This window comes from Typopeltis vanoorti, chromosome 11 (genome assembly GCF_054136105.1).
Source record: "Typopeltis vanoorti isolate ZY-2024b chromosome 11, IOZ_Tvanoo_1.0, whole genome shotgun sequence".
Taxonomy (NCBI): domain Eukaryota; kingdom Metazoa; phylum Arthropoda; class Arachnida; order Uropygi; family Thelyphonidae; genus Typopeltis; species Typopeltis vanoorti.
The window spans coordinates 14,369,945-14,396,871 of record NC_143559.1 but is presented as its reverse complement, the minus strand read 5'-3'; the positions used below and the strand labels follow the sequence as shown (position 1 = coordinate 14,396,871).

The 26,927-nt window shown below is 34.7% G+C and overlaps 1 protein-coding gene across 4 annotated transcripts in view; it reads right to left on the bottom strand.

Annotated features, from left to right (window-relative positions):
- LOC150101315 (uncharacterized) overlaps positions 1 to 26,927 on the bottom strand; it is a 338,578-nt gene that overhangs the window by 259,244 nt on the left and 52,407 nt on the right. For 2 of the 4 annotated variants that reach the window (XM_090400990.1, XM_090400989.1), the window contains exons 3-4: positions 26,304 to 26,621; positions 3,364 to 3,745 (exon numbers count right to left, since the gene is read on the bottom strand). In XM_090400990.1, coding sequence (XP_090257116.1) covers positions 3,438 to 3,745; positions 26,304 to 26,621 — 626 coding nt within the window. In that variant the 3' untranslated portion in view covers positions 3,364 to 3,437. Of the gene's footprint in view, positions 1 to 3,363; positions 3,746 to 26,303; positions 26,622 to 26,927 lie in introns of those variants that run through there. The other 2 variants (XM_090400991.1, XM_090400992.1) reach the window with 1 other exon arrangement.

Genomic DNA, 26,927 nt, shown 5'->3' with positions numbered 1-26,927 from the left:
CCCAAAGTCTGGCTTAGATACACTGACAATGTTTTCGCGATCTGGTCCCATGGCTGCCAGACACTAGACACATTCCTTAGCCACCTAAACAAACAACACAAACACATACAGTTCACAATTGAGATTGAAAAACAGAACACACTTCCATTTCTAGATACACTTGTCACACATCTTCCTTTTGGCAATCTCTCCTTCACTGTTTACTGGAAACCAACACATACTGGCCAATATATACACATAAACTCCTACCACCACCCAACACAAAAACTAGGTGTCATTAATACTCTAAAAAACAGAGCTCTGAAGATCTGCTCCAGTGAATAGGCATTAAAAGCAAATTTAAGGTCAACAGCAATACTTTTCAAAAAAATGGGTACAGCCAAAACACTATTAACAAAATTCTCTATAAGACCTCAATAAAAAACAAAGACAAACCAGACTACAATAAAATGATAACCATTCCTTACATAAAAGGGACATCAGAAAATAAACAGAATACTACAAAAATACAACCTCAAAGCCACCTTTAAACCTCCTGCAAAATTAAAAAGCTTACTCAACTCATCCAAAGATCCACTCCCTCTGCTGGCCCACCCTGGAGTATACCGTCATTTACTGCACCTGTAACATACTATATATAGGAGAAAGAGGACACACAATTATTTAAATATAAAGCCAACAGGCTTCATTTCGGCGATATAAACATTATTCAAATTAAGGGGATATAATGTGGGATTTAATATCCCCTTAATTTGAATAAGGACACACAATTCCTATCAGACAAAAAGAACATAAACGACACATTAAATATAATAATTATGGTGAAGATCATTTCTGATCATTTCCTGAACACCTTACATAGAATTGACTGGAAAAGCCTAGTTGTCTACATCAGACCAAAGCATGGTATGAACGCAAATTTAAGGAAGCCTGTGAGATTATTACCAACCACCCTAATCTGAACAATAATGATGGTCTAAAAATCCCAAACATATGGAAGGCATATATTCGACCCACGGAACCTTCCTCTCTAAGAGCAACTATAAACAGGACTGTAGAAAATCCAGGATCCTAAATCAAAAATAACAATTGTAATATTAAAAATAAGACATCATTGTTACTGAAAGAAAACTATCTGTAAGAAAGAATGTTTATTCATGTTATCATAATTTAGCTTGATGTAGTTTATAAATAATTTTGTTTTTTTCACTAGAGGTCATGCCAGTAGAATAACTTGTGATCAATTCATTGTTTCTCTAGCTTACTGTATGTAATGTAACTCAGCTGGTTCTGTATATTTGTATATGCTCCAGATGATGATCTTAATATGAAGATCGAAACGTCAGGATATTAAAATAGTTATTTATAACGCGGTTGTAAAGTCTATAATTTTTGAAATGTATACTCTGCAAAATTTCGTTTGCCATAATTATGGCAGGATGAATTGTGCAGGGTGTAGTATGGACAGTCAAGATATACAGTGGTTGTTGAGATTCAGTCAGAAATATATTAGGTCTGGATATCTTAACTGGTGATACAAATTACTCATATTTGTGTTTATGCAACAATGTTGGTGAAGTGGATATGGAAATGATATTTGGATCTTTTTTATGTTTATAATTTTTTGGGTGTATTATTTTTTTTTAACCACATGACAGTATGATTGTTATTCTCTTCATGATTCCATTGGTGAACAGTTGAAAGAATGTAGGGATATGCAGTGAGAAGAACACTTTTAAGCACACTGCCTGCAGAGATTGAGAGCCCATCTTCTTGCTATGTCAATGACTTGAAATCTCCTCTTGCCCAAAATACCACTGCCTGAACTCCTATTCAGACATGATATGACAGAGTATGCGGCAGCAGGATTATAAATAATCTGTTCAAGAAGCCAGTGATGCATTATCATCAAGTTCAATCTCATATATTACCTCACATGACTACTGAGCTAATGCACTCTTGAAGGTAAGTGGTTTATTTCCATAGAACATCTGGCATACCTTGAAGGATATCACTCAAACTGAATCAAAAACAGGTAGGGAGGGATAGAAACCCAAACCTTTGCTCTGTGGCAATTAAACAAGGCATTAACCACTTCAGGCTTCAGATAAGGTAAAAGAATTTTACCAGGCAATGAAGAATATAATCACACTTCACCTGTCCATTAGTGCTTTAAGTATTCTGTCTCATGAAAGCAAGCTTCATGACCAAAGTTCATTTAGAAAGGGAGGGAGAAGGGAAATGTAATTGCATATTGTTTCAGAACAAAAATAATGATATTTCCTTTCTGTCTGATATGAACATTTCAGTATTGTGAAACATATTTCAATTCCTCTTTGAACTTGAAGGCCATATAATTTAGCTTGTTCTATCTATAGATGAATCTTATTATGCTCACATTTTACTATAATAAACTGTCCTTTATGACAAACTAGGACTCCCTTTAGATGTTTGCTATAATGAGAGTAAGGTTATATATAAGAAAATAATTTTATTTGGTGACTAGTAACACGTGATCTATTGTTTCTACGCTTCCATGGCAGACCCAGGATGCCATATTTCATCATCAATGACCAAGATGTCAAGTACAAGTGGTAAATACACTATTTTACTTTATAAACATTTTGCATTTGAGCTCAACTTATTCCACAAATATTTTCAAATGGGGGGGGGGAAGAGAGTTGATATTTTAGTATGATATGTAACACTAGATGCTAAATATGTAGTTTCTAATTTTAAAAAATATGATTTACATGTTGTGTTTTGAAGATATTTTGCCATTAACAATGCTGATAAATGTTACTCAAAGAAATAAAAATCGATATGTAGTATGTATGGTACACTTCAATACTTTCAGCTTAATCCTAATAAATCATTTCTTTGATGTTTAGGAGAGCAGAGTTTTTGCAATGACTTAACTGGAATAACTAAGTTATTTTGATTAAGTTACTGCATTCTGTGTTCTAGTTTTCTGGAGTATGTCAAACAATATTTGCCAATGGATATGACTAAGTTGCATTCACTTCCATGTTAGGTCAATGATATTGCTTGTTCCAGAGAGCACTTCACAAGCATATCATATAATGTTAAAGATATCATATGCTAAGTCATGACTGGTTGGGTGGTTACATGCAGCCTGCATTTTTAAGCTTAAATTCAAGATACCCACTGTTCAGAAGTCGAAATCTGACTGAATATTTGTCTTATTAATAATCCAAACACAAAAGAAAACAAAAGGCAGTAAAAAATTAATAATAATGAATATTAATAATAAACTTTTAATTTTTTTAAAAATTTAATTATTAATTTTACATCCTTACCTTACTTCAGTTTTCTGTTAAGAAACTTAACTATTTATAAAAAACATGTTTTTATACTACTTTCATTATCACATTAAAGTGTTGTGCCTTGGGAAATGATTTTATGTAGCAAAAGAATTACAGTTTTAAACATATCAGCCAAAAGCTTAAAACAAAAACAACTGAGGCTGCAAAATCAGCATTGCTGATGAGATAAGATGGTGGTACTCCAATTCCATTAGCAAATTTCATGAGTTCAGCTAAGGGGAAAATTACATGAAGAATATCTGGCACCATGAAATTAATATCCCTTAGCACTTGATGCAAACTACCTTCTCTACGTATCACATTGGCAACAAACTGGTCAAATCCACTGGCAAGGATGTGTAGAATGGCAATATTCAGGATGACCAGCAGTTTCCTTGGTGAAATTGGATTATTTATATCTGAGTAAAAGAATATTCAAATAGAATGTTACGCATATGAAAAAATATAATAAACAATAATACTTAAGATTATCTGAAGAAATTCATAATGCTCCTAAATATTTAATATTGATCTAAAAAAGCTAGCATAACAGGCTTTTTTTTTAGATCAATATAACAAATATTGCATAAACTACAGAATAAAAGACACTATATCTCAGTTCTTTATAGATGTCTTTCTTTGTTTTAAACTTATCACTTTGTACTTAATACGAATCTATTACAGCAATAAGCAAGTCCTCAATAATATATATCCAGTTTAAATAAAACTTGCACAAAAATTTCTGCAATTCATACTTTCAGAATAAATAAATTACAAATAATATGAAAAATATGTTGATTATTAAAAAATAATCAACATTTTTAGCAGTATTCTGAACCTGTGGTTTACAATCAAAAGACATACTGAATAATAAAATGATCATGATAAAATCACTCCATGACAAAAAAAAAAAGTCTTGAGATAACATGACTCTGGGACAGAAATGTAACTGGCTGAAGAAGTATAATGCTTTGGGTGATATGGCCACATTGATTCTGGCCATGTGAGCAGTGTAAATTTGAAGGGGGAAAAAAATGTAAATACTAATAAATAAAGGCTAAATGGCTACAGAGAAAGAGGTTCATAAAGTTATCTTAGGACTCACATCTTATCAGATTTAAGTCTGCCTTTATCTGCAGCTCCAGATACCAAAGACAATGTAGTAGCCAAGGCCAAAATGGATGTGGTACCTCAAATGTGATTATCTACTTTATCAAATTAAAATGGAATGACTCAAACCTAGATAAGAGGTCCCTTCTGGATAATGTGCCAGTGAAGAACACCATAAGGAAACTGAATATCTCTTGTACTTATGTCAGAACTTTGAAAGGAGAAGGAAAAGAAGAAAGGATAAGGCACTAGAAAAAATAAAGGAATATACTTGGATTTTCTGAAACTAGAATAGAAGGAAAAAATTACTGAAACATTATCTCCCTCATCTGTATGTAAATATACATACAGATGAGGGAAATAATGGTCAAGGAGGAGTCGGAATTATGTTCAGAAAACATGGACAAATAACATTCTTCAATATAAATCAATCAATCTCCCAGAGAATTTCAACTGTGGTTGAAAATATCTGAGTATAATATAAATATATGCATCTACCTGTAGTAAATTCAGATGAAGAAATTGAATTTTGTGAGAATGTGTCTTTCTTTCTCTAATAATAAGTGTCATTAGAAAATTACAGTGGAAGACTAATTGCAAAGTAAAGTAAGAAATAACAGGAAGAAAGCACAAAAACTAACAGAGCTGATGTGAAGTCATCAGCCTCTATATACAAGTATAATACTCATGAAGATACTTCCCATTCAAACTTTGCTTACGCTTGGATAAAGGATAAAACAAGAATATAATTTCTTGGCAAGTTTAAGGAAGAAAGAAAGAAAGAAAGTACTTCAGGAGTGTAAGGCATAGACCAAAAAATCAGAGGACAAAGACTTACTGGATTTGCAGAGAGTCAGGGATTATATGCTGGTAACACTTGCATTAAATAAATTAAACAAGTGAAAGTGGACGTAAAGATTACTTAATGGAAAAATTTAATGAATTCAATTATACCATGATGAATATGGAAATATTAGAAGATTAATCTGTTGTCATCCACTTTAACTATCATAGTCATCCCAGGCCAATGAAAACAAGGATAAAACTAAACAAAAGAGACAGACTGAAATGGATAATGGAAAAGCTAGCAACAGAAGACAAAGATAAACCATAAAGAAAAGTTTGAGAAAATGATGGAAGAGAAGCTGAAAGAAAGAAGTATGAATGAAAATAGCTGAAATGTTATTGTACTTGTTCTATTCTCCATTCAGAATGCAGTTGATATTTTCAATGTTTCTGCCTATTTTCATTTTCATTGTCTTTTTAATGCTGATTTTCATACCAAATTTATTATAGCAGTTATTCAATTTGGTCAGGGAATTCTGCAGACTTCTCCTAAATTTATTTATGAGTACTTTCTTTCTTTCTTTCTTCCTAATCATCTGCATAAAGTAAAGAGCTGAGATTAACATCTAAAATCTTGATATCAGGTTTAATACTGCTTTCCTTTGTACTGTGATCCATATAGGTGATGAATAACAATGTACACTCCTGTTGAACACCTGACTTAACATCAAACCATCTTCCTGTACCTCCTTCAATTCTAACTGATGATTTACAATTCAAATAGAGAACAATGTATTGCTCGATATAATGTCCGATTTATGCAATGAGCGTTTTCCATAGATCATGATCTAACCTGTCATATGGGCTTTCCAGATCTACAAAACTTAAATATAGATCCTTGTTATATTCCCATGATTTCTCAACTATTTGTGAGAAATAGTTGAGAAATCATGGTCTTGACAACCTCTGTTTGGCCTGAACCCAGATTGTTCTTCTCTAAGCTTCTCCTCCACAATTTTTCTTAGCTGTTTCTCAAGAATACGTGCATAAATCTTACCAGAAACACTGTAATTCTTACATTCAGCTTAATTCCTTTTTTATAGATGGGTACTATCAGTGCTCTACACAAATCATCTGAAATTCGACCCTCTGACCAGGCCTTCTGAATTATGCAGTGTTTCAATATCATCTACTCCAGCTGTTCTTTCCATATTTCAGGTTTGTGATAGCTTTTTTTACTTCAAGTACAGATATATATATTTCAGATGGCATTCCTGTTGAATGTTTTCTACTACCATGCTGTTACTGCTCATTTCAATTAGCAATCTTTCAAAGTAATTACTCCATACATCAAGAATATCCATGTATTAAGGCTTAAGTGCTGATAGGTACTTACGCCTTAATACATATTATGTCTCAGTCACTGAGGAATATTCAGGTATTACAAATAACTCTTGTAACACACACACACAAAGACAATATAATACTAAATGAAACACGTGATGACTCTAAAGTTCTATCTAGGTGGCACACCCTCTATGGGCATTTGTAGGTAACCTAGGATGTAAAGTGGGGCCTCCAATTCTTGTTTCCCAAATTTTGGGAAACAAGAATTGGAGGCACAATTTTGCAGTTGCACTGAAAGAAGTGCCGTTGTTAGACCTATTGTATAATGTAGAACACAGAATCTGTCACTGATAGGTACTTACGCCTTAATACATATTATGTCTCAGTCACTGAGGAATATATTCAGGTATTACAAATAACTCTTGTAACACACACACAAAGACAACACAATACTAAATGAAACACGTGTTGACTATAAAGTTCTATCTAGGTGGCACACCCTCTATGGGCATTTGTAGGTGACCTAGGATGTAAAGTGGGGCCTCCAATTCTTGTTTCCCAAATTTTGGGAAGTTTTATACATCTGTATTTGTTTAAATTACTTTGATTCCTGAGTAGTGCTGCAGATTTCAAGACAATATATCCAATACAATACAATATATCTGCAAGGAGGCCAGATTGACAATTTGTGTTCTTCTAAACAGATGGTTACTGATTTACCTGGCTATTTATTCTGATGTGCCCTGGATGTAGGAGATGGTGATAGTATTTCTGAAATTCTTCTAAAGAGATGACCAAGAAATGGGTTAAGAATCGATTATTTATTTAATTCTGTAAGCACTGTAGCCATTAATAGGAAGGTGTTGTGTATATGGTTGAGTTCTATAACAATTCCTAAAAATAAAGAAATGAGCCTATTAAAAAGTATAACATTATGTGGAAATTTAAATCACAACTGTAAATTCAACCTCTTCAAAAAAGTCTCAATGAAGATGCTGTCAGCACCCTAAGCCTTGGCCACAATTTTGCAGTTGCACTGAAAGAAGTGCTGTTGTTAGACCTATTGTATAATGTAGAACACAGAATCTGTCACTGAGCTCCAGAAATAGCCAACAACATCAGCCTTGATGTCACTAAATCCTCTTCCAGTGTCACCTCCAAAAAGTAATCTATCTTCTGGTCAACTTGCTGCTCTCAGAAAGTCACAAGAAGATAAAAGTATTGGCGTCACCAGAGTGGACAAGGGTAATGCCACGGAATATAATCAAAAAATGGATATTATTCTCTGAGATCACGCTACTTACATCCCACTAGATCATGATCCCACCAAAACGCAAGTTAAAAAAAAGAGCCTACTTAAGAAAAGTATCTTTCTGGCAGATCGACATTAAAAAAAAAAACTTAAATCCTTTGGTTCTCGTCCCTCTAAGATCCACAAACCTAATCCCCCCCCCAAGACCTATAGTAGATGCTACTGATGCTTCATGCTACAAATTGTCAAAACATTTGTCAAAATTGTCAAACTCTCTTACTTCCCTTCACTGGACTTACACATCCTATGTAAAAAACTCTACCCATTTTAAAACCTTGATTGAAAATCTAACTTTAAAAATACAGATTAGTAAGCTTTGACATCACTACACTTTTATAGTTCCTATATTCGGCATGAAACTCTTGTAGTTTCTTTATTCAGCTTTGAAATAATGTTGGATTCAATATCCACTTAATTTGAATAATTTTGCATCACCAAAGTGAAGCCTTTTGGCCCTCTATTTCAGTAATTCTTAGTGCCGTTTATGATGCGACACCTCTTGGCAATTTGAATGGTAAAGTATAACCTCCGAATCACTACAACCTGGGTATTTACATTTTAGGTCTGCCTAATCACTGATAAGACCTCAACAAAGGTCGAAACCGGTCTGGGTAGTGTTCCCCCCCCCATAATGTATAACATCATACATATCTACTAGGAGATGTGTTTTACATTATGGGAAATACTAAGGATAGTGATCAGAGCTTACTCCACCTTTACTACGAGTTGCCCCTGTCACGAAAGGTTTACTTATGCTCGATCCACCAAAACTTTTATAGTTCCTATATTCGGCATGAAACTCTTGTAGTTTCTCTATTCGGCTTTGAAATAATTGGATTCAATATCCACTTAATTTGAATAATTTAAAAATAGATTAGTAAGATTTGACATCACTGCACTGCTTCCCAATATTTTCTTTAAATGACACATTAACAATCTTAAAAAACGTTTTGTCTTCTGATATCTTAGTTCTCTTTTTCTTTGCCATCAATTCTGGCTATTTTTCTTGGAAGAACAAAATTTATAAACAGAGGGAACTGCTATGCCCTCCCCCATTCTCAATCCCACTTGTAAATTTTTACATGGAAAATTTTAAAAAAAGAACCATGACTCGGCCCTCTCAAACTTTCTATCTGGCTAAGACACACAGATGATGTGCCCTCTATTTGACCTCATGGCTAGACACATTAGACTCCTTCCTCAGTCACCTCAAAAGTCTACATCTAAGAATTCAGTTTATAATGGAAAAGAAAAATAATAATAGTTTACCCTTCCTAGACGCCTTAATGACACCTTCAGAATGGTAACCTCTCCTTCACTATACATAGAAAACCCACTCACACAACCAGATACATTCCCAAACTTTCAAACCACCACCCATTTCAAAAATATGGCATCATTAAAACTCTAACCAATAGAGCCCATAGTCTTGGTTCCAGTGGAACCTCTCTTTCAACAGAACTCAACCATATACAACTCACAACACCTTCCTATCCAATGGCTACAGTGCTCACAGATAAAAAAATAAATAAGGGTGATCATTATGGGTGATTTTAATTATGGCAATATAGACTGGAATGAAGAGATAACAACTGGAAGTAAAGAAAATGAATTTCTTGAGTTTTTGAGGGATAACTACCTCAGACAGTATGTAACAGAGGGCACAAGAGGATTAAGGGTCTTGGATTTGGTCATCTCATCGGAGGATGTAATTATCAATGAGGTATCAAATCATCCACCAATTGGTGAAAGTGACCATGAGGTGATTACTTGGGTGGTTGCCAGCAGTGCAAGGACCCCTGTGAAAAAAGGGTATATGTGGAACTACAAGGGGGGTGATTATGAAGAGCTCAGGAGACAGCTTGCAGGTGTAGCATGGAATGAGGAGTTAGCTGGAAAAGAGATCAATGCAGCTTGGGGGATTTTCAAAAAATATTTAGTGGATGCAATGTCTAAATGTATACCACGGGTGAGAAGGTTAAATAAGGTAGGTGTTAGATGGATGAATAAAGAGATTAAGCATGCAATACAGAGAAAAAGGGCATTGTGGAGGCAGCATAAGAGAAGTGGAAGTAACCAATTTCATGAGGTCTACAAAGACCAGGCAAGGAGGGTGACTTGGTTGGTGAGAGTAGCTAAAGAGAGGTATGAACAGCAGTTAGCTAATGAAGCTAAAAAGAATCCTAGGGAGTTCTTTCGATATGTAGCCAGCAAAAGAAAGAATGATTATGGAAGGATGACATTGATTGGAGGAAATGGTATAAAGACAGCTGTTGCAGAATGTGTGGTGGAGATACTTAATGAGCAGTTCATAAAGATCTTTCAATCTTGTGAATGTGACTTCATGGAGAGATTAAGAGCAGTTGATGATGGGGAGGAGAGACTGACTGTAAGTGAGCAAGAGGTGTTTGGGGAGTTGAGTAAACTAGATGTAAATAAGGCTGTGGGACTTGATAATATATCACCGCATATTCTGAAGGAATGTGCCAGAGAGTTGACACCTGCCTTGACATATTTTTTTAATACGAGTCTTGCACTTGGTCAAGTCCATAAAGAGTGGAAGGAGGGCAAGATTGTGCCACTTCATAAAGGAGGTGATCGAACTCAAGCATCAAACTATAGGCCTATCTGTGTGTCAGGTGTTGTGGTTAAGTTGTTGGAGAAGCTTGTGAGAACTAGGATCCAGAGTTGGGTTGACAACAATGGTATAATCTTTGATGGACAGCATGGATTTGCTAAAGGGAGGTCATGTTTTAGTAATCTACTTACTTATTACAATAAAGTGACTGCTACCTTGGACAGAGAAGAAGGATACACAGTAATATACTTGGATTTCGCAAAAGCTTTTGATAGAGTACCTCATGATAAGTTGACAGTCAAACTAGAGCAGATGGGGTTGGATATTAGATTAGTGCATTGGATTGGAGACTGGCTATCTGATAGGTATCAACAAGTTGTGTATGGGGGTGCAATATCCAGGAAAAGGAAAGTCACTAGTGGAGTGCCTCAGGGATCTGTTTTAGGGCCATTACTATTTAACTTGTATATTAATGATATTGGCGAAGATTTGGATGGAGATATTCAGTTGTTTGCAGATGATGCAAAGTTGGGACGAACCATAAAGAGTAGTGAAGATGTTGTGGCCTTGCAAGAAGACTTGAATAAATTGAGTGATTGGGCAAGCAAATGGGGATGTGAGTTCGATTGCAAAATGTAAGGTTTTAAAATTTGGAAAACAAAGATGGGATGCAGAATTTATGCTTGGTGAGAATATATTGTTGGAAGTAGAGGAAATAAGAGATCTGGGAGTGATAGTGGATAAGGATCTAAAATTTAGGGGACACATTGCCAAAATTGTGAAGACAACACAAAGACTTCTGGGAATGATGAGGAGGACACTGACGTGTAGAAGTAGGGAGATTCTTGTTCCATTGTATAAGGCTTTGATTAGGCCACACATGGACTATTGTGCCCAGATTTGGTCACCTGGTTTTCAGAAGGATGAAAAGATGTTGGAAAGGGTCCAAAGGCGATTGACTAAGGTAGTTTCTGACCTCTGGAATGTTGAGTATGAGGAAAGATTGAAAAGATGTAATTTGCAGAGTCTAGTGGAGAGAAGGAAGAGGGGAGATATGATAGAGACCTACAAGTTGGTAAGGGGTTGTTATAGGATCAATGGTGGAGAAGTTCTACAGAGAATAGTGGGAGATCAGGGGAGAACCAGAGGTCATCCCTGGAAACTGTATAAAGAGGGTGTGAGTAGGGGAGTGAGAGGCAGGTTTTTTCGTGCAGAGTTATGAATGATTGGAATGCCTTGCCTGAGAGTGTGGTGTCTGCAAGGAGTTTGAATGTGTTTAAGACCCGGTATGATGAGATGTGTGTGAGATAAAAGGACCTCCTAGATGAGTCTTTGACTCCATGAAGTCTTGTTTAATAATAATAATAATAATAAAAAATAATAATAATAAATAAATCGATTCTTACTCCATTCTTTAGGCATCTGTCAGAAGACATTTACGTTTATATTAAACTGAAGTTTTACTCTAACATGGTAGTTGTTTCCATAATTTTTGAAAATGTATTCTGATCACCGTGCAAGCATGAAGGAAAAGAATCTCTTCAGAAGGATTTCAGAAATATCATCACCATCTCCTACATCCAGGGCACATTGGAAAATATCCAGGTCTTTAAAAAAAAGTACACAGCTTTTAAGCCCAACAGGATACTTGCTATCCTTATCCGCTCTACCAAAAATCAGCTCCCTCCTCTCTCAGTGCCTGGAGTATACAAAGTATCCTGATCCTGCAAGTTGGCTTAATTTGGACAGACAGGTAGATCAGTTAATTAGATAAACACAAATCTTACATCTGCAATCACAACTATGATCAATCATGCCATGTATTGGATACAACTCACAGGATCTTTTGGGAGAAAACCGCAATGCTCCACCATAGCAAATTTAAAAAGGAAAGACAATTTTTGGAATCTGAAGCAACTTAATTGAAACAAAAACAGATGCATAAAACTTCCCAAAATTTGGGAAACAGTAATCATCAGAGGTCTCAAACTAGGCTGCCTGCAAACACCCATAGATAGAACTTTAGAGTCACCCACATGTTTCTATTATGAGGGTGGTCTGAAAAGTTCTCGGCCTAACAATGAAAAAAAGATTTATAATTTCTATTATAATTATAATAATTATTATAATACGCTAACCACTTGGCCAGCCTGGATGGCCGAGTGGTTAGTGTATCTATCCTCTCTCCAGCCAAAAGGCTGCGGGTTCAAATCCTGCCATTGATGTTTGTTTGTGAAAATACTAGTGGTGGTGGTGGTAGATGGCACTGGTGTTGATGATGAAGGTAGTTGCGGCTGGTGGAGTGGTGGAGACAGAGAGTTTTAGAGTAGGTAGCTTCCCTCGTCGTATTATTATATAACACCTCCCTGAGTCTTTGGACTCCCTGGAGGTGTTATATAATAATAATAATAATAATAATAATAATAATTTCAAAATTATTTTTATTTTTCAACATAATCTCCCTTAAGACTAATACATTTATTCCAGCGATGCTCCAGTGCCATTATCCTGTCCCAGAAGTGGTTCTCAGTAAGATCTGCAAAATACCCCTCTACAGCTGCAATCACCTTTGATTCGAAGAAAAATGCTGACCAGCGAGAAATAGTTTTAGTTTTGGGAAGAGATAGAAGTCAAAGGGAGCCAAATCTGGGGAATAGGGTGGATGTTCCAACAGTTCATAGTTCAGATCCCTTAATTTTCCCATTGCCAAAACACCTTTGTGGGCAGGTGCATTGTCCTGATGATGATTTTTTTCTTCTACAAACAGGGGTCTTTTCTCATGAATTTTTTCGTCTAGTCTGGTTAAAAGATTGGAATAATATTCACTGGTTATTGTTTTACCCTTTACAAGATAATTAATAAACAAAATGCCTTGAGCATCCCAAAACACCAATGCCATGACCTTTCCTGCTGATGGAACTGCCTTTGTCTTCTTTGGCACTGAACAACCGGCTTGTGTCCACTGTTTTGACTGCTGTTTGGATTCTGGTGTGTAATAGTGAATCCAGGTCTCATCCATAGTAATAAATCGATGCAAAAAATCAGTTTTATTCTTGTTAAAACGCTCCAAGCACTGTTCAGAGATTTTCATGCGAGTGCTCTTTTGATCTGCTGTGAGCAAGCGTGGCACCCATCTTGCGCAAAGCTTTTTCATTTGCAATTCTTCATTCAAAATATATCCTACACATTCTTTTGAGATGCCTATAGTCTCAGCAATTTCACGCACTATGACTTGCCGGTCATCCGATACCATATCGTGCACCTGATCAATGATTTCTGATGTTGTTGCACTTTTTGAACGTCTTTTCTGACGTTATTTTCAATATTCTTACAAAAATCTTCCCATGATTTTCGTTTAGCTAATTTTATGTAATGCTTTCTTTCATTTTTCTCTGTATTCTCTAAGAGCACAAAGTGACTTAGTTGCCAGGAACTTTTGATATGCTATCTTCTTTTCCTGGACTGCATCTTTAACTTCCTGAGTCCACCATGGAGTTCTGATTTTTCTATTCTTGTAGATCACTTTACCACATGCCTCTCTGGCTAAATCAATCAAAATTTTCTTTAGGGTTTGCCACTGAATCTCCAAGGTTTGGTCTTGTTTTCAAACTCTTGCAATTTTTGCACTATGCACTATCAACATCTATGCACTAGGCACTACCAGCCCTTGCAGTTTTACATGCCGCACCAATCCAGAAAATACTAGAGATGGTATATTAGCAGAACACATAAAATCAGGAGAATGATATTTTATCTACATAAGAAATTCCCTAGCATAAATTTATTATCCTATAATGTAAAAAAAAAAAAAAAAGCAGCAAAGACAATATCAACAACTCTCGTAGAAAGGTTTAGATGTTGGTTAAACATGTTTATTAAATAATTTAAGGAATTTACAACATACACAGGATATAAATTAACTTAAACTTTAATCTATATTTCCAATATTTCTGCCATCTTCAGAGGAACTTAAAATAAAGATGTGCACGCAGCAACTACACACAGTAAATGAGGATGAAGCAGGAAGCTTGTTTCTCCTAAAAGTCCTGATGGTGCTCCCTAGCAGGCTATGTAAGTATTCTTGGCCGTTGAATTGAAGGTCTTCTGATGTAGGTTTCCCAAATTTGGGGCAGTCTCATGCAACCAAATTTGTTGAGGTTTGGATTGTTTCTTAGGGCTGAGGCTGATTCCATGAAAAGCCTTTCGTATTTGAATTTACTACAGTGTATTATCGTGGCTTTCTTCTACCGTATTCTATGGCGGGGATCCAGCGCATGGTCTGCAAGCCCAGAGTGGCTATATTGGTAAAATCGGATGTAGTCCTTGTGTTCTGAAATTCTGATATTAGCTGTCCTGCCTGTTTGGCCAAAGTAGGGCAGCTTACAGCTGCAAGGGACCTGGTATACACTAGGTAGGTCTAGGGGGGGGGTAGTCTTTAGTAGAGCAGATAAGGGATGCCAATTTTTTATATTGTCTGAAACAAGATGTTAAGTCATGTTTTTTTAGGATTTTTGTAATTATTTCCAAGGTGCCTTGGATATAGGGTATGGTGATGGATTTAGAGTAATTCTTGTTGTTGTGGGTGGGGGGGTATTGGTTTCCATATTTTTTGGATTTTTTGGGGGGGTAGCCATTGGCTGAGAAAGTGTTGAGAATGTGGTTTAGTTCTGTGGTTAGGGCATTGTCATTTGAACAGATAAGTTTAGCCCTGTTGTGTAGTGTCTTAATGACTCCATATTGTTGCGAGGGGGTGTGGTGGGATTGTTGGTGAATGTATCTGCCTGTATGGGTGGGTTTTCTATAAACTGAGAAAACCAAAGTTCCATCAGGTTGGTGGGTGACTAGTGTATCTAAGAAAGGGAGGCTGTTATTTTTCTCTTTTTCCAGGGCAAACTTGATTCTGGGGTGCTGGTTGTTTAAGTGTGTTAGGAAGGAGAGGAGTGTATCAGAGCCATGTGGCCAAATAGCAAACACATCATCAACGTAGCAAAGACATGTGGTTGGTTTTTGTGGGGCAGAGTTTAAGGCTTTCTCTTCAAAAGTCTCCATAAAAAAGTTGGCCAAGGGTGGGGAGAGTGGTGAACCCATGGCTGTCCCCTCTATTTGTTTGTAGCATTTTCCTTGCCAAACAAAATAACCTGAGTTCATTGTGAACTGAAATAGGGCTGAGATATCAGGAGGAAATTTAGCTTGAATTAGTTCTTAGGTTTCTTTGAGTGGGACATTGGAGACGTCAAAACTGACCATTATGTCAGTATGTTGGAGTGTAAGGTTTTCTATGCTGGCCTTGAAGTGGGCTGAGTTTTTTATGTGTGATGGTGTGTTACCAGTATAGTGTGTGAGAGCTTTGGCCAAATGTTTAGCTAATTTGTATGTGGGGTAATCAATGCCATCCACTATGGGACGTAATGGCACATTTTCTTTATGTATTTTTAGGAGTCCATATATACGGGGTGGGTATGGAGTTAAACAGTTTTAATTTGTTAGTTACTTCTACAATGACTTCTTCTCTGTATACCCCCTTTATCCTGAGTCAGCATGTAGATATTGCTATCTAGAATAATAGTAAATGAGACCTTATTAACATGTTCACTGAACAGCACCTCACTCCTGCAGCAACTCATGGATAGGGGTATTATTGTCTTCAAGACTTGATTTAAGTAAATACTTTTCTCAGTTAGTTGCTGCTACTCAGGTCATGAGGAAATCTTGAGAGAATTTTGAAAGGAATATAAAATAAATAAATAAATAACAAAGACAACAAATGGAATAAATACCACAAAGGAAGTTTCCATATAGTCAAGTGGAATTACAGAACTTTTAGCTGAATGCCATATTTATATTTATTTATTTATTTATTTATTTATTGCATTATATCTTATGTTATTTCTCAGAAATGAATTTAACTATGAGAGTCAAAGAGCAAGAGCTCCCATATTTAGATTTCTGTGGTTGTAGTTATTCATGTTGAAAAATTTATGGAATAAACCACAGACACAGGAATGAAATAACTAAATTTAATAACTGAGTATTTACAACCTGATGTTTTGCTATTTAGAAGTTTTAAGATACACACTCAACAGAGACTAGAATTACAATGGTTTCCAGAACAAGGACAGTCACATGCATGGAAGGTGACAGTGGCACTCGCTACAATGATGTTTAATGGTTATTGCTGATAGGGCAATACATTAAAATTTATGCAGAATTACACCATTATTTCTGTTACAGTTCAAAGGGTTTTATAACACAAATCGCTTCCAGAAACAGCTTTTCTTTTTTTTTCTACCTGGAGAGATGTCTTTTAATAAATGACATCCTATCAAAAATAACTCCGAAACACTCAGTCTGGTGGAGATATGTAGATGATGTGTTCACCGTTTGGAAAGACACGGAAATGCCTTAAACAAGTTTGTTCAAAAAATAAATTCTTTCCACCAAAAAATTAAGTTCACGTTAGAGTTAGAAAACAATCAATTACCTTTTCTGGACGTATTAGTAAAAAAACAGAATAATGGACAAATCAAGCTCACAATCTACCACAAACCTACAGACACTGGATGTTATCTTCATTTTAAATCTACTCGTCATTATGCACAAAAACTTAGCATCATTCATATGCTCAAAAACAGAGCAATAAATATTTCTTGCTCTGTTTTTGTCACAGATCATCACAGAAGAAAAAGATCTACTTGATGAGCTCTCACTCACATCAAAAACTCTATCCACAAAATATAATTCAAAGGATTCTCTATAGAAACAGCCCACAGCAACAACCTCAAGTGACACAGTACACATCGTCCATCATCATACCTTATGCAGGCTCAGTCTCCAATAAAATAGCAAAAATCATGAAGTCCTTCAACATCAGCGTTGCCTTTAAACCTATTTTAACTACATGGCACATGTTAAGATCTCCTAAGGACAGCATCGCCTTCTACAAATACGCAGGAGCATACAACATCCCATGTTCCTGTGGACTGAACTATGTAGGCCAAACATAATGAAGCCTAGAAACCCGAAAAAAAGAACATAGAGAGATGTCAACAACAATAGAACAGACACCTCAGGATTAGCCCATCATTTCTCAATTTCAAACCATTCCATTGATTGGGATAACAGCTACATGCCGTACATTGAAGAAGATTTCAAATGTAGAAACTTTAAAGAAGCTGCAGTGGTACTCTGCACAGGAGACAATCTCAATAGAAATCAGGCATGATATTAAAAGACATTTGGAAAAGCTTAATAAATTCACTATGTTTAGCAGAACTGAATTATGTGAAAAACTATAAAACGCAATCTACTAACAATGATTAATTCTCCATGCTTTATGCTCTTAATGTCGCACGTCCTTTTCAATTTTTTAAACTGATTTTAAGGTCGTTACTGCATTCTTCTGTTGTAGCATTTAATGTTAATGTAACCATTCTCATCCTGAAGAAGCCAGACAGGCTGGCAAAACTGGATGGCGATTGTATACATATATTTATATAAAAAATCATGGTCCAATAAAATCCAAAGAAAATGTCTCATATTTAAAGGAAATAATATTAAAATCGGCAGAAAATACAACAGGTTACACAGAAAGATAAAATAAAAAGGATTGGATCTCGAATGAAGTAAAAAGGCTAAATGATCAAAGGAAAAGCATGAAATTAAAACAGAACTATAACAGAAATTAATGTAATAGATTAAATAACCAGAGAAATTAGAAAACTAGTTAAAAGAGACAAGAATAACTGGTTAGAAGAAAAATGCAAAATGGTAGAGAAGCTATCAAAAGAAAATAAACCTCCATGGATTATATAAACAAATAGACCAAATTAGTAAGGCACAGACAACAAAAATGATAATGTTCAAAAACAAAGAGGGACAACTAATTGAAAGTAAAACAAAAAGAATTGCCAGATGGAAAGAATACTTTAGAGACTTATATAATAAAAATAGCTCTCAGGATATTACTATTCCAGCACTGAAATAGAAGAGGAAACAAATATCTTTACCAAAGAAATAATAGCACACAGCACAGATAAACTTAAAACTAGGAAAGCACCGTATTGATCAAATACATGCAGAATTCTTAAAAGCAGGAAAGGAATAACTTTTGGAACCAATAAAAACATTATTTGAAAGGATCTACAAAAATGAAGCAATACTTACTGATTGGACCAAATCAGTTATAACTCCTATATACAAAAAAAAGGAGATAAAACAGCATGCAATAATTACAGAATCATTAGCTTCCTCAGTATTCCAAGTACGGTTTTTACGAAAGTACTCCAAAAACAAAATCACAGATGATGGAAGAGAGAAGAAGAAGATTATTTTATATGTTTGCAATAAACATTTTAATTTTTTTAAAAAATTAAAATATTTACAAATAAAATTTTATATTTAAAAAATAAAATTAAAATTAAAAATAAAATTTTTGAGCTTCATTCATTGAAATTCATGACATGGGCATCAATCAGAAACATTCTAAACAACTAATTCTAATATTCTTAAGGAGCACCCCTGGTGTGGAAACATTGGGTATTCCTGTGACTAAATATTAAAACATAAATGATATTCAGCTATACATTAAAAAAAGTGATAACATGAAAGATGTTTTTAGACATACCTCAGGGAAGATCTTCGTGCTCTTGATTTGTTGATTTTAAAATTTTTGAGACATAATTTTGGTAGAACAACGTTGATAGATATAAACTCATAACCCAAACTCTTAAAAGAATAATAAATTCTAAATAAATAAATAATAAAAAGAATAGGAAACAGGTGGGAAGTTGGCTGTTCACTTGAAGCAATCTGGTGCGAGATTAAAGCCAGTAAGACAAAATATACGGTTGGTTGTTGCTATAGGCCAGGGAATTCCACAGATGATCTGGAAGACATGCATCACCAAATTAGTACAATGAGTACAGGTCGAGTGATTATTATGGGGGAAAATTATATCTCCATAGACTTCAAATATGGAGATATAGACTGCAAGGAAGAAAGATCACATAGCAGGAAGGAAACAGAATTTATACACCTGCTGAGAGATAATTACTTAAGGCAGCATGCGATGGAGGGAGTCTAGGGGGTGGGATAGTATTAGATCTAGTCATAGGATAAAAAGAGCTATCCATAAACAAGGTGACAACATTATTAGTAATAATATTTTTGGTTTACAGATCAAGTGTTGATCAATTTTATTAACTTAATCAACTAGTTAAGTGGCATCTCCTATAAGCTCGCCAGCCTCCGCAAACAACACAAAATAAGAGTAACATTTAAACCAATAGAATCTATTCGTAAACTACTAAGATCTCCAAAAGACAACCATCCTTTCTATAAATATGCTGGAGTTCATAATATTCCATGCTCGTGTGGCTCTAGTTACATCGGACAGACTTCGAGAAGCCTTGAAATCAGGCAAAAAGAGCACATTGGCTATGTCAAAAACAACAGACAGGACATTTCTGGCCTATCGTCTCATTTCTTTACATCTAACCATGTCATCGAGTGGGACAAAAGTTGTTCCCCTTACTTAGAGGAAGATTACCATTCAAGAATTTTCAAAGAAGCAGACACAGTCGTCCATTCTACTGTCAACCTTAACAGAAATCAAGGCCTAATACTCCCAGAGATATGGAAAACCCTAATGAAATCTTTAAAAACAAAAGAAATGAACTTTAATACAAACTACAGAAAGTCCCTTAGCAACAGCTAGCTAATCTTGTACACACGATACGTGTTTCACGCACATTCGATACTATTTTATTTGTAATTATTCTAGTCAGGTTTATAGTTACACATCATTGTGAGATTGTTTCAGCCTATATGTAAGTGCCCTGAAGATGCCAACAGTTAAAGTTTGGCGAAACTAGTTGGTTAAGTTAATAAAATTGATCAACACTTGATCGGTAAACCCAAAATATTATTACTAATTCTCAGGATCAAGAAAATAAACCTTCATTGTGACAACATTATCTCCAATTGGTGAAAGTGACCATGTGGTCTTGACTTGGGAGATTGTAAAACATGAGAAATATTCTATCAAGAAGAGGTCTTTGTGGAACTACAAGGCAGGGGATTAAAACATGCTTAGGAAAAAGCTTAAATCTGTACTATGGCATAAAACACTGCAGGGTAAGGATGTTAGTAGTGCATGGGATATACACTAGTGGACAAAATTGTGGAAACCTTTTGGGAAAAGTGTATTTCTGAGGTTCGATGCTCATAACACTACTTTTTTTTTGAGTAATACCATAAAATTATATATCAATGGAAAGATAATTTAATCAAGAATGTAATGCAATAACTTTTATGAAAGATTTTTTTATTAGAACAGCAGTTATAAAGAAGAAAAGTGAAACACATAGAAAAAATTAGATATACAAAAATTCTCACAATGTGAGTTAATACTTAGTTGGATAATCCTTTCTTTTAGTGTTGCAGGGTGATCAGCATTCATTTAAATTATGGATTCTACAATGGTGCTAAAATTTTAGCATGGTTTTAGAATCCATAATTTCAAAAATGAAAGTTAGTTGGGTAACCTTTAGCGTTAATTACGGCCTTACAACACCTTCCCATGGAGTAAACCAAGTTTTTTTAGTTCTGCAGCTGTTATAATGTGAAACCAAAATTGAATTATTGCTTCTATTAATTGGGTTTTATTAGTGGGTTGTTTCTGACTAACAAGTTTCTTTAGTTTGCTCCATAGATTTTTGATTGGGTTAAGGTCTGGATTATTCCCAGGCCATTCCAGCAATGGAATATGATTATCTTGAAACCATTTTTTGCACACAGCAGCAACATGACATGGAGCTGAATTCTGTTGAAATATAAATGCTTCATTATCTAGGAAAAGATCACATGCGGAAGGCTTCAGTTTGGGCTCAAGTATTTCATTTATGTATTTTGGGGCATTTATATTCCCATTAATCGTGCAAATTCTGTCCACACCTTTTGATGTCATACAACCCCAGATCATAACACTAAGTGGGTGTTTCATGGTAGGAATGTAATCAGGATGCAAATCTTTTCCGATTCTTCTCCTTACGTATTTTATACCATCACTACCAAACAGAGAGATTTTGGTCTCATCACTCCAAATAACACTGTCCTATTGTTCCGCTGTCCAGTTAACATGGGTTTCAGCTCAGTTTAATCTTTTCAACCTTTGTTTGAGAGATAAAAATGGCTTTTATCGTGGAATTCTAGCATTTAGACCAAATTCCTGCAGTCTGCGCCGAACAGTCCTTGCACTGAACTTCACATTGTATTGCACCATTTCATCTTGTATACACCCAGATGATTTTCTTCTGTCACGTAGGCACAGTCTCCCAATTCTTCTATCATCACTTGCTGTCGTGCACCTTTTCCTGCCTTTACCAGTCTGGTTTTGTAGTGACTGAGGTGCCTTACACCTCTTCAAAAATTTAGAAATGCCACCTTTGGTTAAGTTTCCACCAATTTTTCTTCTAATTTCTTCATAACTGTAGCCTTGTTCACTTAACAGTACTATTTTACATCGCTTTCTGGGTGACCAGTCAACTCTTTGCACTATTTATTTAATTTTATTATGTTTTACAAGCTCACTAAATGAAAGAACAGAAAAAAACTTGCTAGCAATCACATAACACACTGACAAATGTCCTCCTCTCAGCTCCAATACATGACATCAACAGCTGAATCCTACTGTGACCTTATTGGCTCATTGCCAAAACAAGATGGCACCTGATTGGCTCTCTAAACACTCATGCTTATTGGCTACATTCAAATGAAAGCAACTTCATATCAACCTAAGCAAGTTGTGCTTCTTTTTTCTGGTTATTTGGCTATAACATTTCATAGAATACAGATAACTGAACAAACTTTGTTGCATTACATTCTTGATTAAATTATCTTTCCATTGATAAAATTTTATGGTATTACACCAAAAAAAAAAGTGGTGTTATGAGCCATCAAATCTCAAAAATACACTTTTTCCAAAAGGTTTCCACAATTTTGGCCACTAGTGTAGTTAAGGGTCATGTAGAGGAAACAATATTAAATTGTATATGTAGAGTAAGGAGGGTTAATCAGGTAGGAGTTAGATGGATGAGTAATATCATTAAGCATGAACTGCAGAAGAAGAAAATGCTGTGGAGGGTATATAAAGAGAAAGGTGACCAGCAAACTCATGAACAGTGCAAGGCTCAGGCAAGGAAAGCAAAATCAGATTATAAGAAGAATCTAGTTGAGTAGGCCAAAGGAAATTCCAGAGTTCTTTCATTATGAGGAAGAATGACTATGAAAGATTAACCTTAATAAGTGATGATGGTTACAAGGAGACAGCAGCAGATAAAATAGTTGAGTTACTGAGTGACCAGTTTGCAAGGATATATATCATCCTAGTGAGGTTACTGCTTTAACCTATGTGACAGACATTAATGGGGAACAGAGGTGGATGAATTGGAGATTCTTAGAATAATGCAGAATCTCAATGTAAATACAGCTGTGGGATTAGATGGGATATCAGCAAGGGTTTTGCGAAAATGTGCAAGGGAAATGGCAATGCCACTAGGCAGTTTAATTTAAGTCACAGCTCTGGTAGAGTTCCAAGGAAGTGGCAAGAAGCAAAATAATTGCTTCTTTAGAACCTCTTTTGCCACTGTAGTCTTAGAATTACAGTGGCAAAAGGGAGGTTCTAAGACTATAATAGCAAATTATAGACCAATTAGTATCTAAGGCATGGTGATAAAAGTACTAGAACAAACAACTGGTTAAAAAAAAAAAAAAGAGAGAATGGATAGATAAAAATATGATACTGTATGAGGGTCAACATGGTTTTGTGACGGGTCAGTCATGCCTTAGTAATTTACTAACTTTTTATAATCGAGTAACAGCTAAGTTGGATAAAGGAAATGGCTATACGATGATTTTGCTGAATTTCACAAAGGCATTTGACAGAATACTGCATGGAACTTTGTTATGCAAATTAGAACAAGTGGAGATGGATATGACACTGGTTAAGTGGCTAAGAGAGTGGCTGCTGGACAGATATCAAAAAGTGGTATATGGAAGGGCAAAGCTGAGGTGAAAACAGGTGACTAGTGGTGTGTTGCAAGATAAAACCATAAATGATATGGAACCATAAGTCAGAACCATAAATGATATATGAAATAACCTGAAAGGAAATATTCAGTTGTTTGCTGACGATGTGAAACAAGGTAGAATAATAGTTAATCAAGGAGATGTGGAGAGCTTGCAGGACGATTAAATAGACTGTCATTATGGGCAAAAGGCCACCATTGCAGCACTTTTGAACCACTGATCTAGTTCTTCTAGCTGCTGCAATATAGGAGTCCATTTTATTCCTCTTCTTATACCCATAACTTTTTTCATAATTTGTTTTTTCCAAATTAATGACTATGCTAAGAAGTAGTCCAGACATTATGCAACCCCGTCTCACACCTGTCTTTACTTCAATTTTAGTTTAGACATTAAACTACTTTTATAATTCTCAGATATTTGTCAGGAAATGCAGAACTAATAATTATACATAATGTTTCTCTATCAGTACAGCTTTGATCAAAAGTTTTGGCAAAATCTATAAAATTGAGATTTGTATGTGAAGTATACAATTTAGAACCATAAAGTTCTAAATTATATACTTTGTTCAATGATATTCTTTAAAGTAAAAATGTGATGTAAAGCATTTGTTCTACAATCAAGCTCCTTATGCCTTAATATCTTTTCTATTTTATTTTTAATCCTAGTTATCAATATTCTACAAAAGATTTTTGCAAGTACTTTTGACAGACTAATTACTCAGTGATAACCATAATTCCATAGAAAGAGGATCTCATATTCAGTGAGATCTTTCTGTGAATACTACATAGCACACTATTAAGATATAAACCTTCTGGAAAGCAAAGATAAATTGATGTAAGGAATGCAAAAAGGCAATTTAAAAAAAAAAAAAAAAGTCGTGTTTCAACTTTTCTTCATGTAAAAATAGAAGTAAAACTTAGATCCACAAAGGAAATGGCTTCACTTCATTGACAGCTTGGAGTCTGAGAGAGAGAGAGAGATGTGAGCATCATAGAAAACTGAATATGCAAATCAGAAAAAAACAATATAGCAATCTAGGATTAATCCAATGGCTTCAATTTTATAGAATGAACATGGTAAAAGAATGAAATTTACCTTATAAAAACAAACTTTATTGCATGCAAAAAATTTTGTACAGTATACAAGAAATTACTATATATACATATATATATATACATACATACATTTGAAAAAAATATAGATTTAATGACTATAAAACCGAGATAACATATAAAGATTTTAATGATAAATACTACTAGTTTCGGCATATAGCAGCCTTCTTCAGGTATTTATAAAGGAATACTAATAAACATTGAATTATCTAAACAAACAGGAAATTACAGGTACAAATTGCCTCACATAATCGATACATAAAAACGTTGTATTTTTTCAAGTTGTTCCAACTGGCGTGCCATTGTTTATTGTAATTGTGCATGCAGGTTCACGTGAACGCCAATATTGAATAACTGCAGCATGGCTATCTGGGATGTTATAACTATAAATTGTTGTTTAAGTGGACCGGGTTCAGCAGGATTTCCCTTGATTCTACAATTTTCCTCTCAAACTCATCATCACAGCAAAAGATATTTTCTGATCTATTCCAGGAGTGGCTTTGTTGGTTATCATTAGGATTATTTGAAAAAAGAACATGACTGGATAATGCAGTTGCATGAGATCTTTTATGAGAGATGTCTCTCTTATGCTCTTCTATCCGTTGTTCAATAGATTTGTTTGTTTGTCCAAAGTATGGGATATTGTAATCGCACCACAATTTATATACTCCAGGGTACTTAAGGTTGTGATGAGTAGGTTTTGGATGGCTGATTAGAGAATGGATTTTAGGAAGTGTGGTGAAGAAGGTCCTGATATTATATTTTTTAAGGACTTTAGCTATTTTTTTGGAGACTGTGCTAATGTATGGAATGGAGATGCTACCTTTAAAATTAATAGTCTCTATTGTGCACTGCCTAGGAGGATCCAGAAGAAATTTCTTAATTGTTTTTTCAGAGTATCCATTTTGTTTAAAAATAAGAGTGAGGTGATTCATTTCTTTTTGTAGTTCATCTTGATCATTTAAGAGAGAACGTGCTCTGTGTCCTAAGGTAGATATAGTTCCAAGTTTTTGTGGTGGAAAATGATGAGAAAGATTATGCAGATATCTATTGGTATGCGTAGGTTTTCTGTACATAGAGATTTTTAATCTTTCAGAGCATCGTGTAAGCATAAAATACAAAAAATAGAAAAAATACAACGTTTTTATGTATCGATTATGTGAGGCAATTTGTACCTGTAATTTCCAGTTTGTTTAGATAATTCAATGTTTATTAGTATTCCTTTATAAATACCTGAAGAAGGCTGCTATATGCCGAAACTAGTAGTATTTATCATTAAAATCTTTATATGTTATCTCGGTTTTATAGTCATTAAATCTATATTTTTTTCAAATGTACAACAACCGAGTAAAAGCTGATCACCACACATATGTATATATATATATATATTTTCTTGTGTCCCTTTTCTTCCATATGCAAGCTTCTCTTTGCATACATTTAGTATCTGGATGAAAAAAAAAATGCAAAAGAACAATATAATTTTTGTATATTGTTATTAAAACTTCACTGTTCATATTTCAATAATACTCAAAATACTGACCAATTTTTATTTTATTATAGTTAAATACAAAAAATTTCTTAAAATGTTTCCTATATTTATTGCATCAGTAAATAAGTAATTTTAAAGTAACTAATAAGTAACTTACCCAGTAGGTGTATCACAATTACTGTGGACAGCAGTTCAGTTAAACTAAAAAATAACTGATGATACCATTGGCTATAAAAGTCATCATTCCAATAATTGAAATATGACCACCATGAGTAGTAATGAGGATAGATAATAGAAATAAGGAGAATCAACATGGAAATGCGAATGTGTCTCATATACAGCAGTGATATAGTTCTTTTGGCTGTCTCATATAAGCCAATTATGGCAATTACCGTGACAATCCATATCTTCATTGTGTTATTTGTCACATTAAAGTATATATGCTTATATGCTCCAACACCAGCTTCATAGTTACCTAAAAAAATTCCAACATCATTGGTTTTACTTAAAATCATATTAATATTCTGAAAATTCCTTGAGACATTCTTTTAATTGCTATAAATATCACCTAATAGGTACCAAAAATAAAACTTAAATAAAAGTAACTTAACAGTTTAAAAAAATACAAACAGAACTATTCAATCAAAAAATAAATTTCTCCAAAATCTTCAATGCAGTTAACCACAAAACAGTTATTCTCTATTCAGTAATTTATTTCATGAATCATATTTCTTCTTTTTTCTACCATGCTCTTAGTTTATTCTCATAATTATACAGTTCT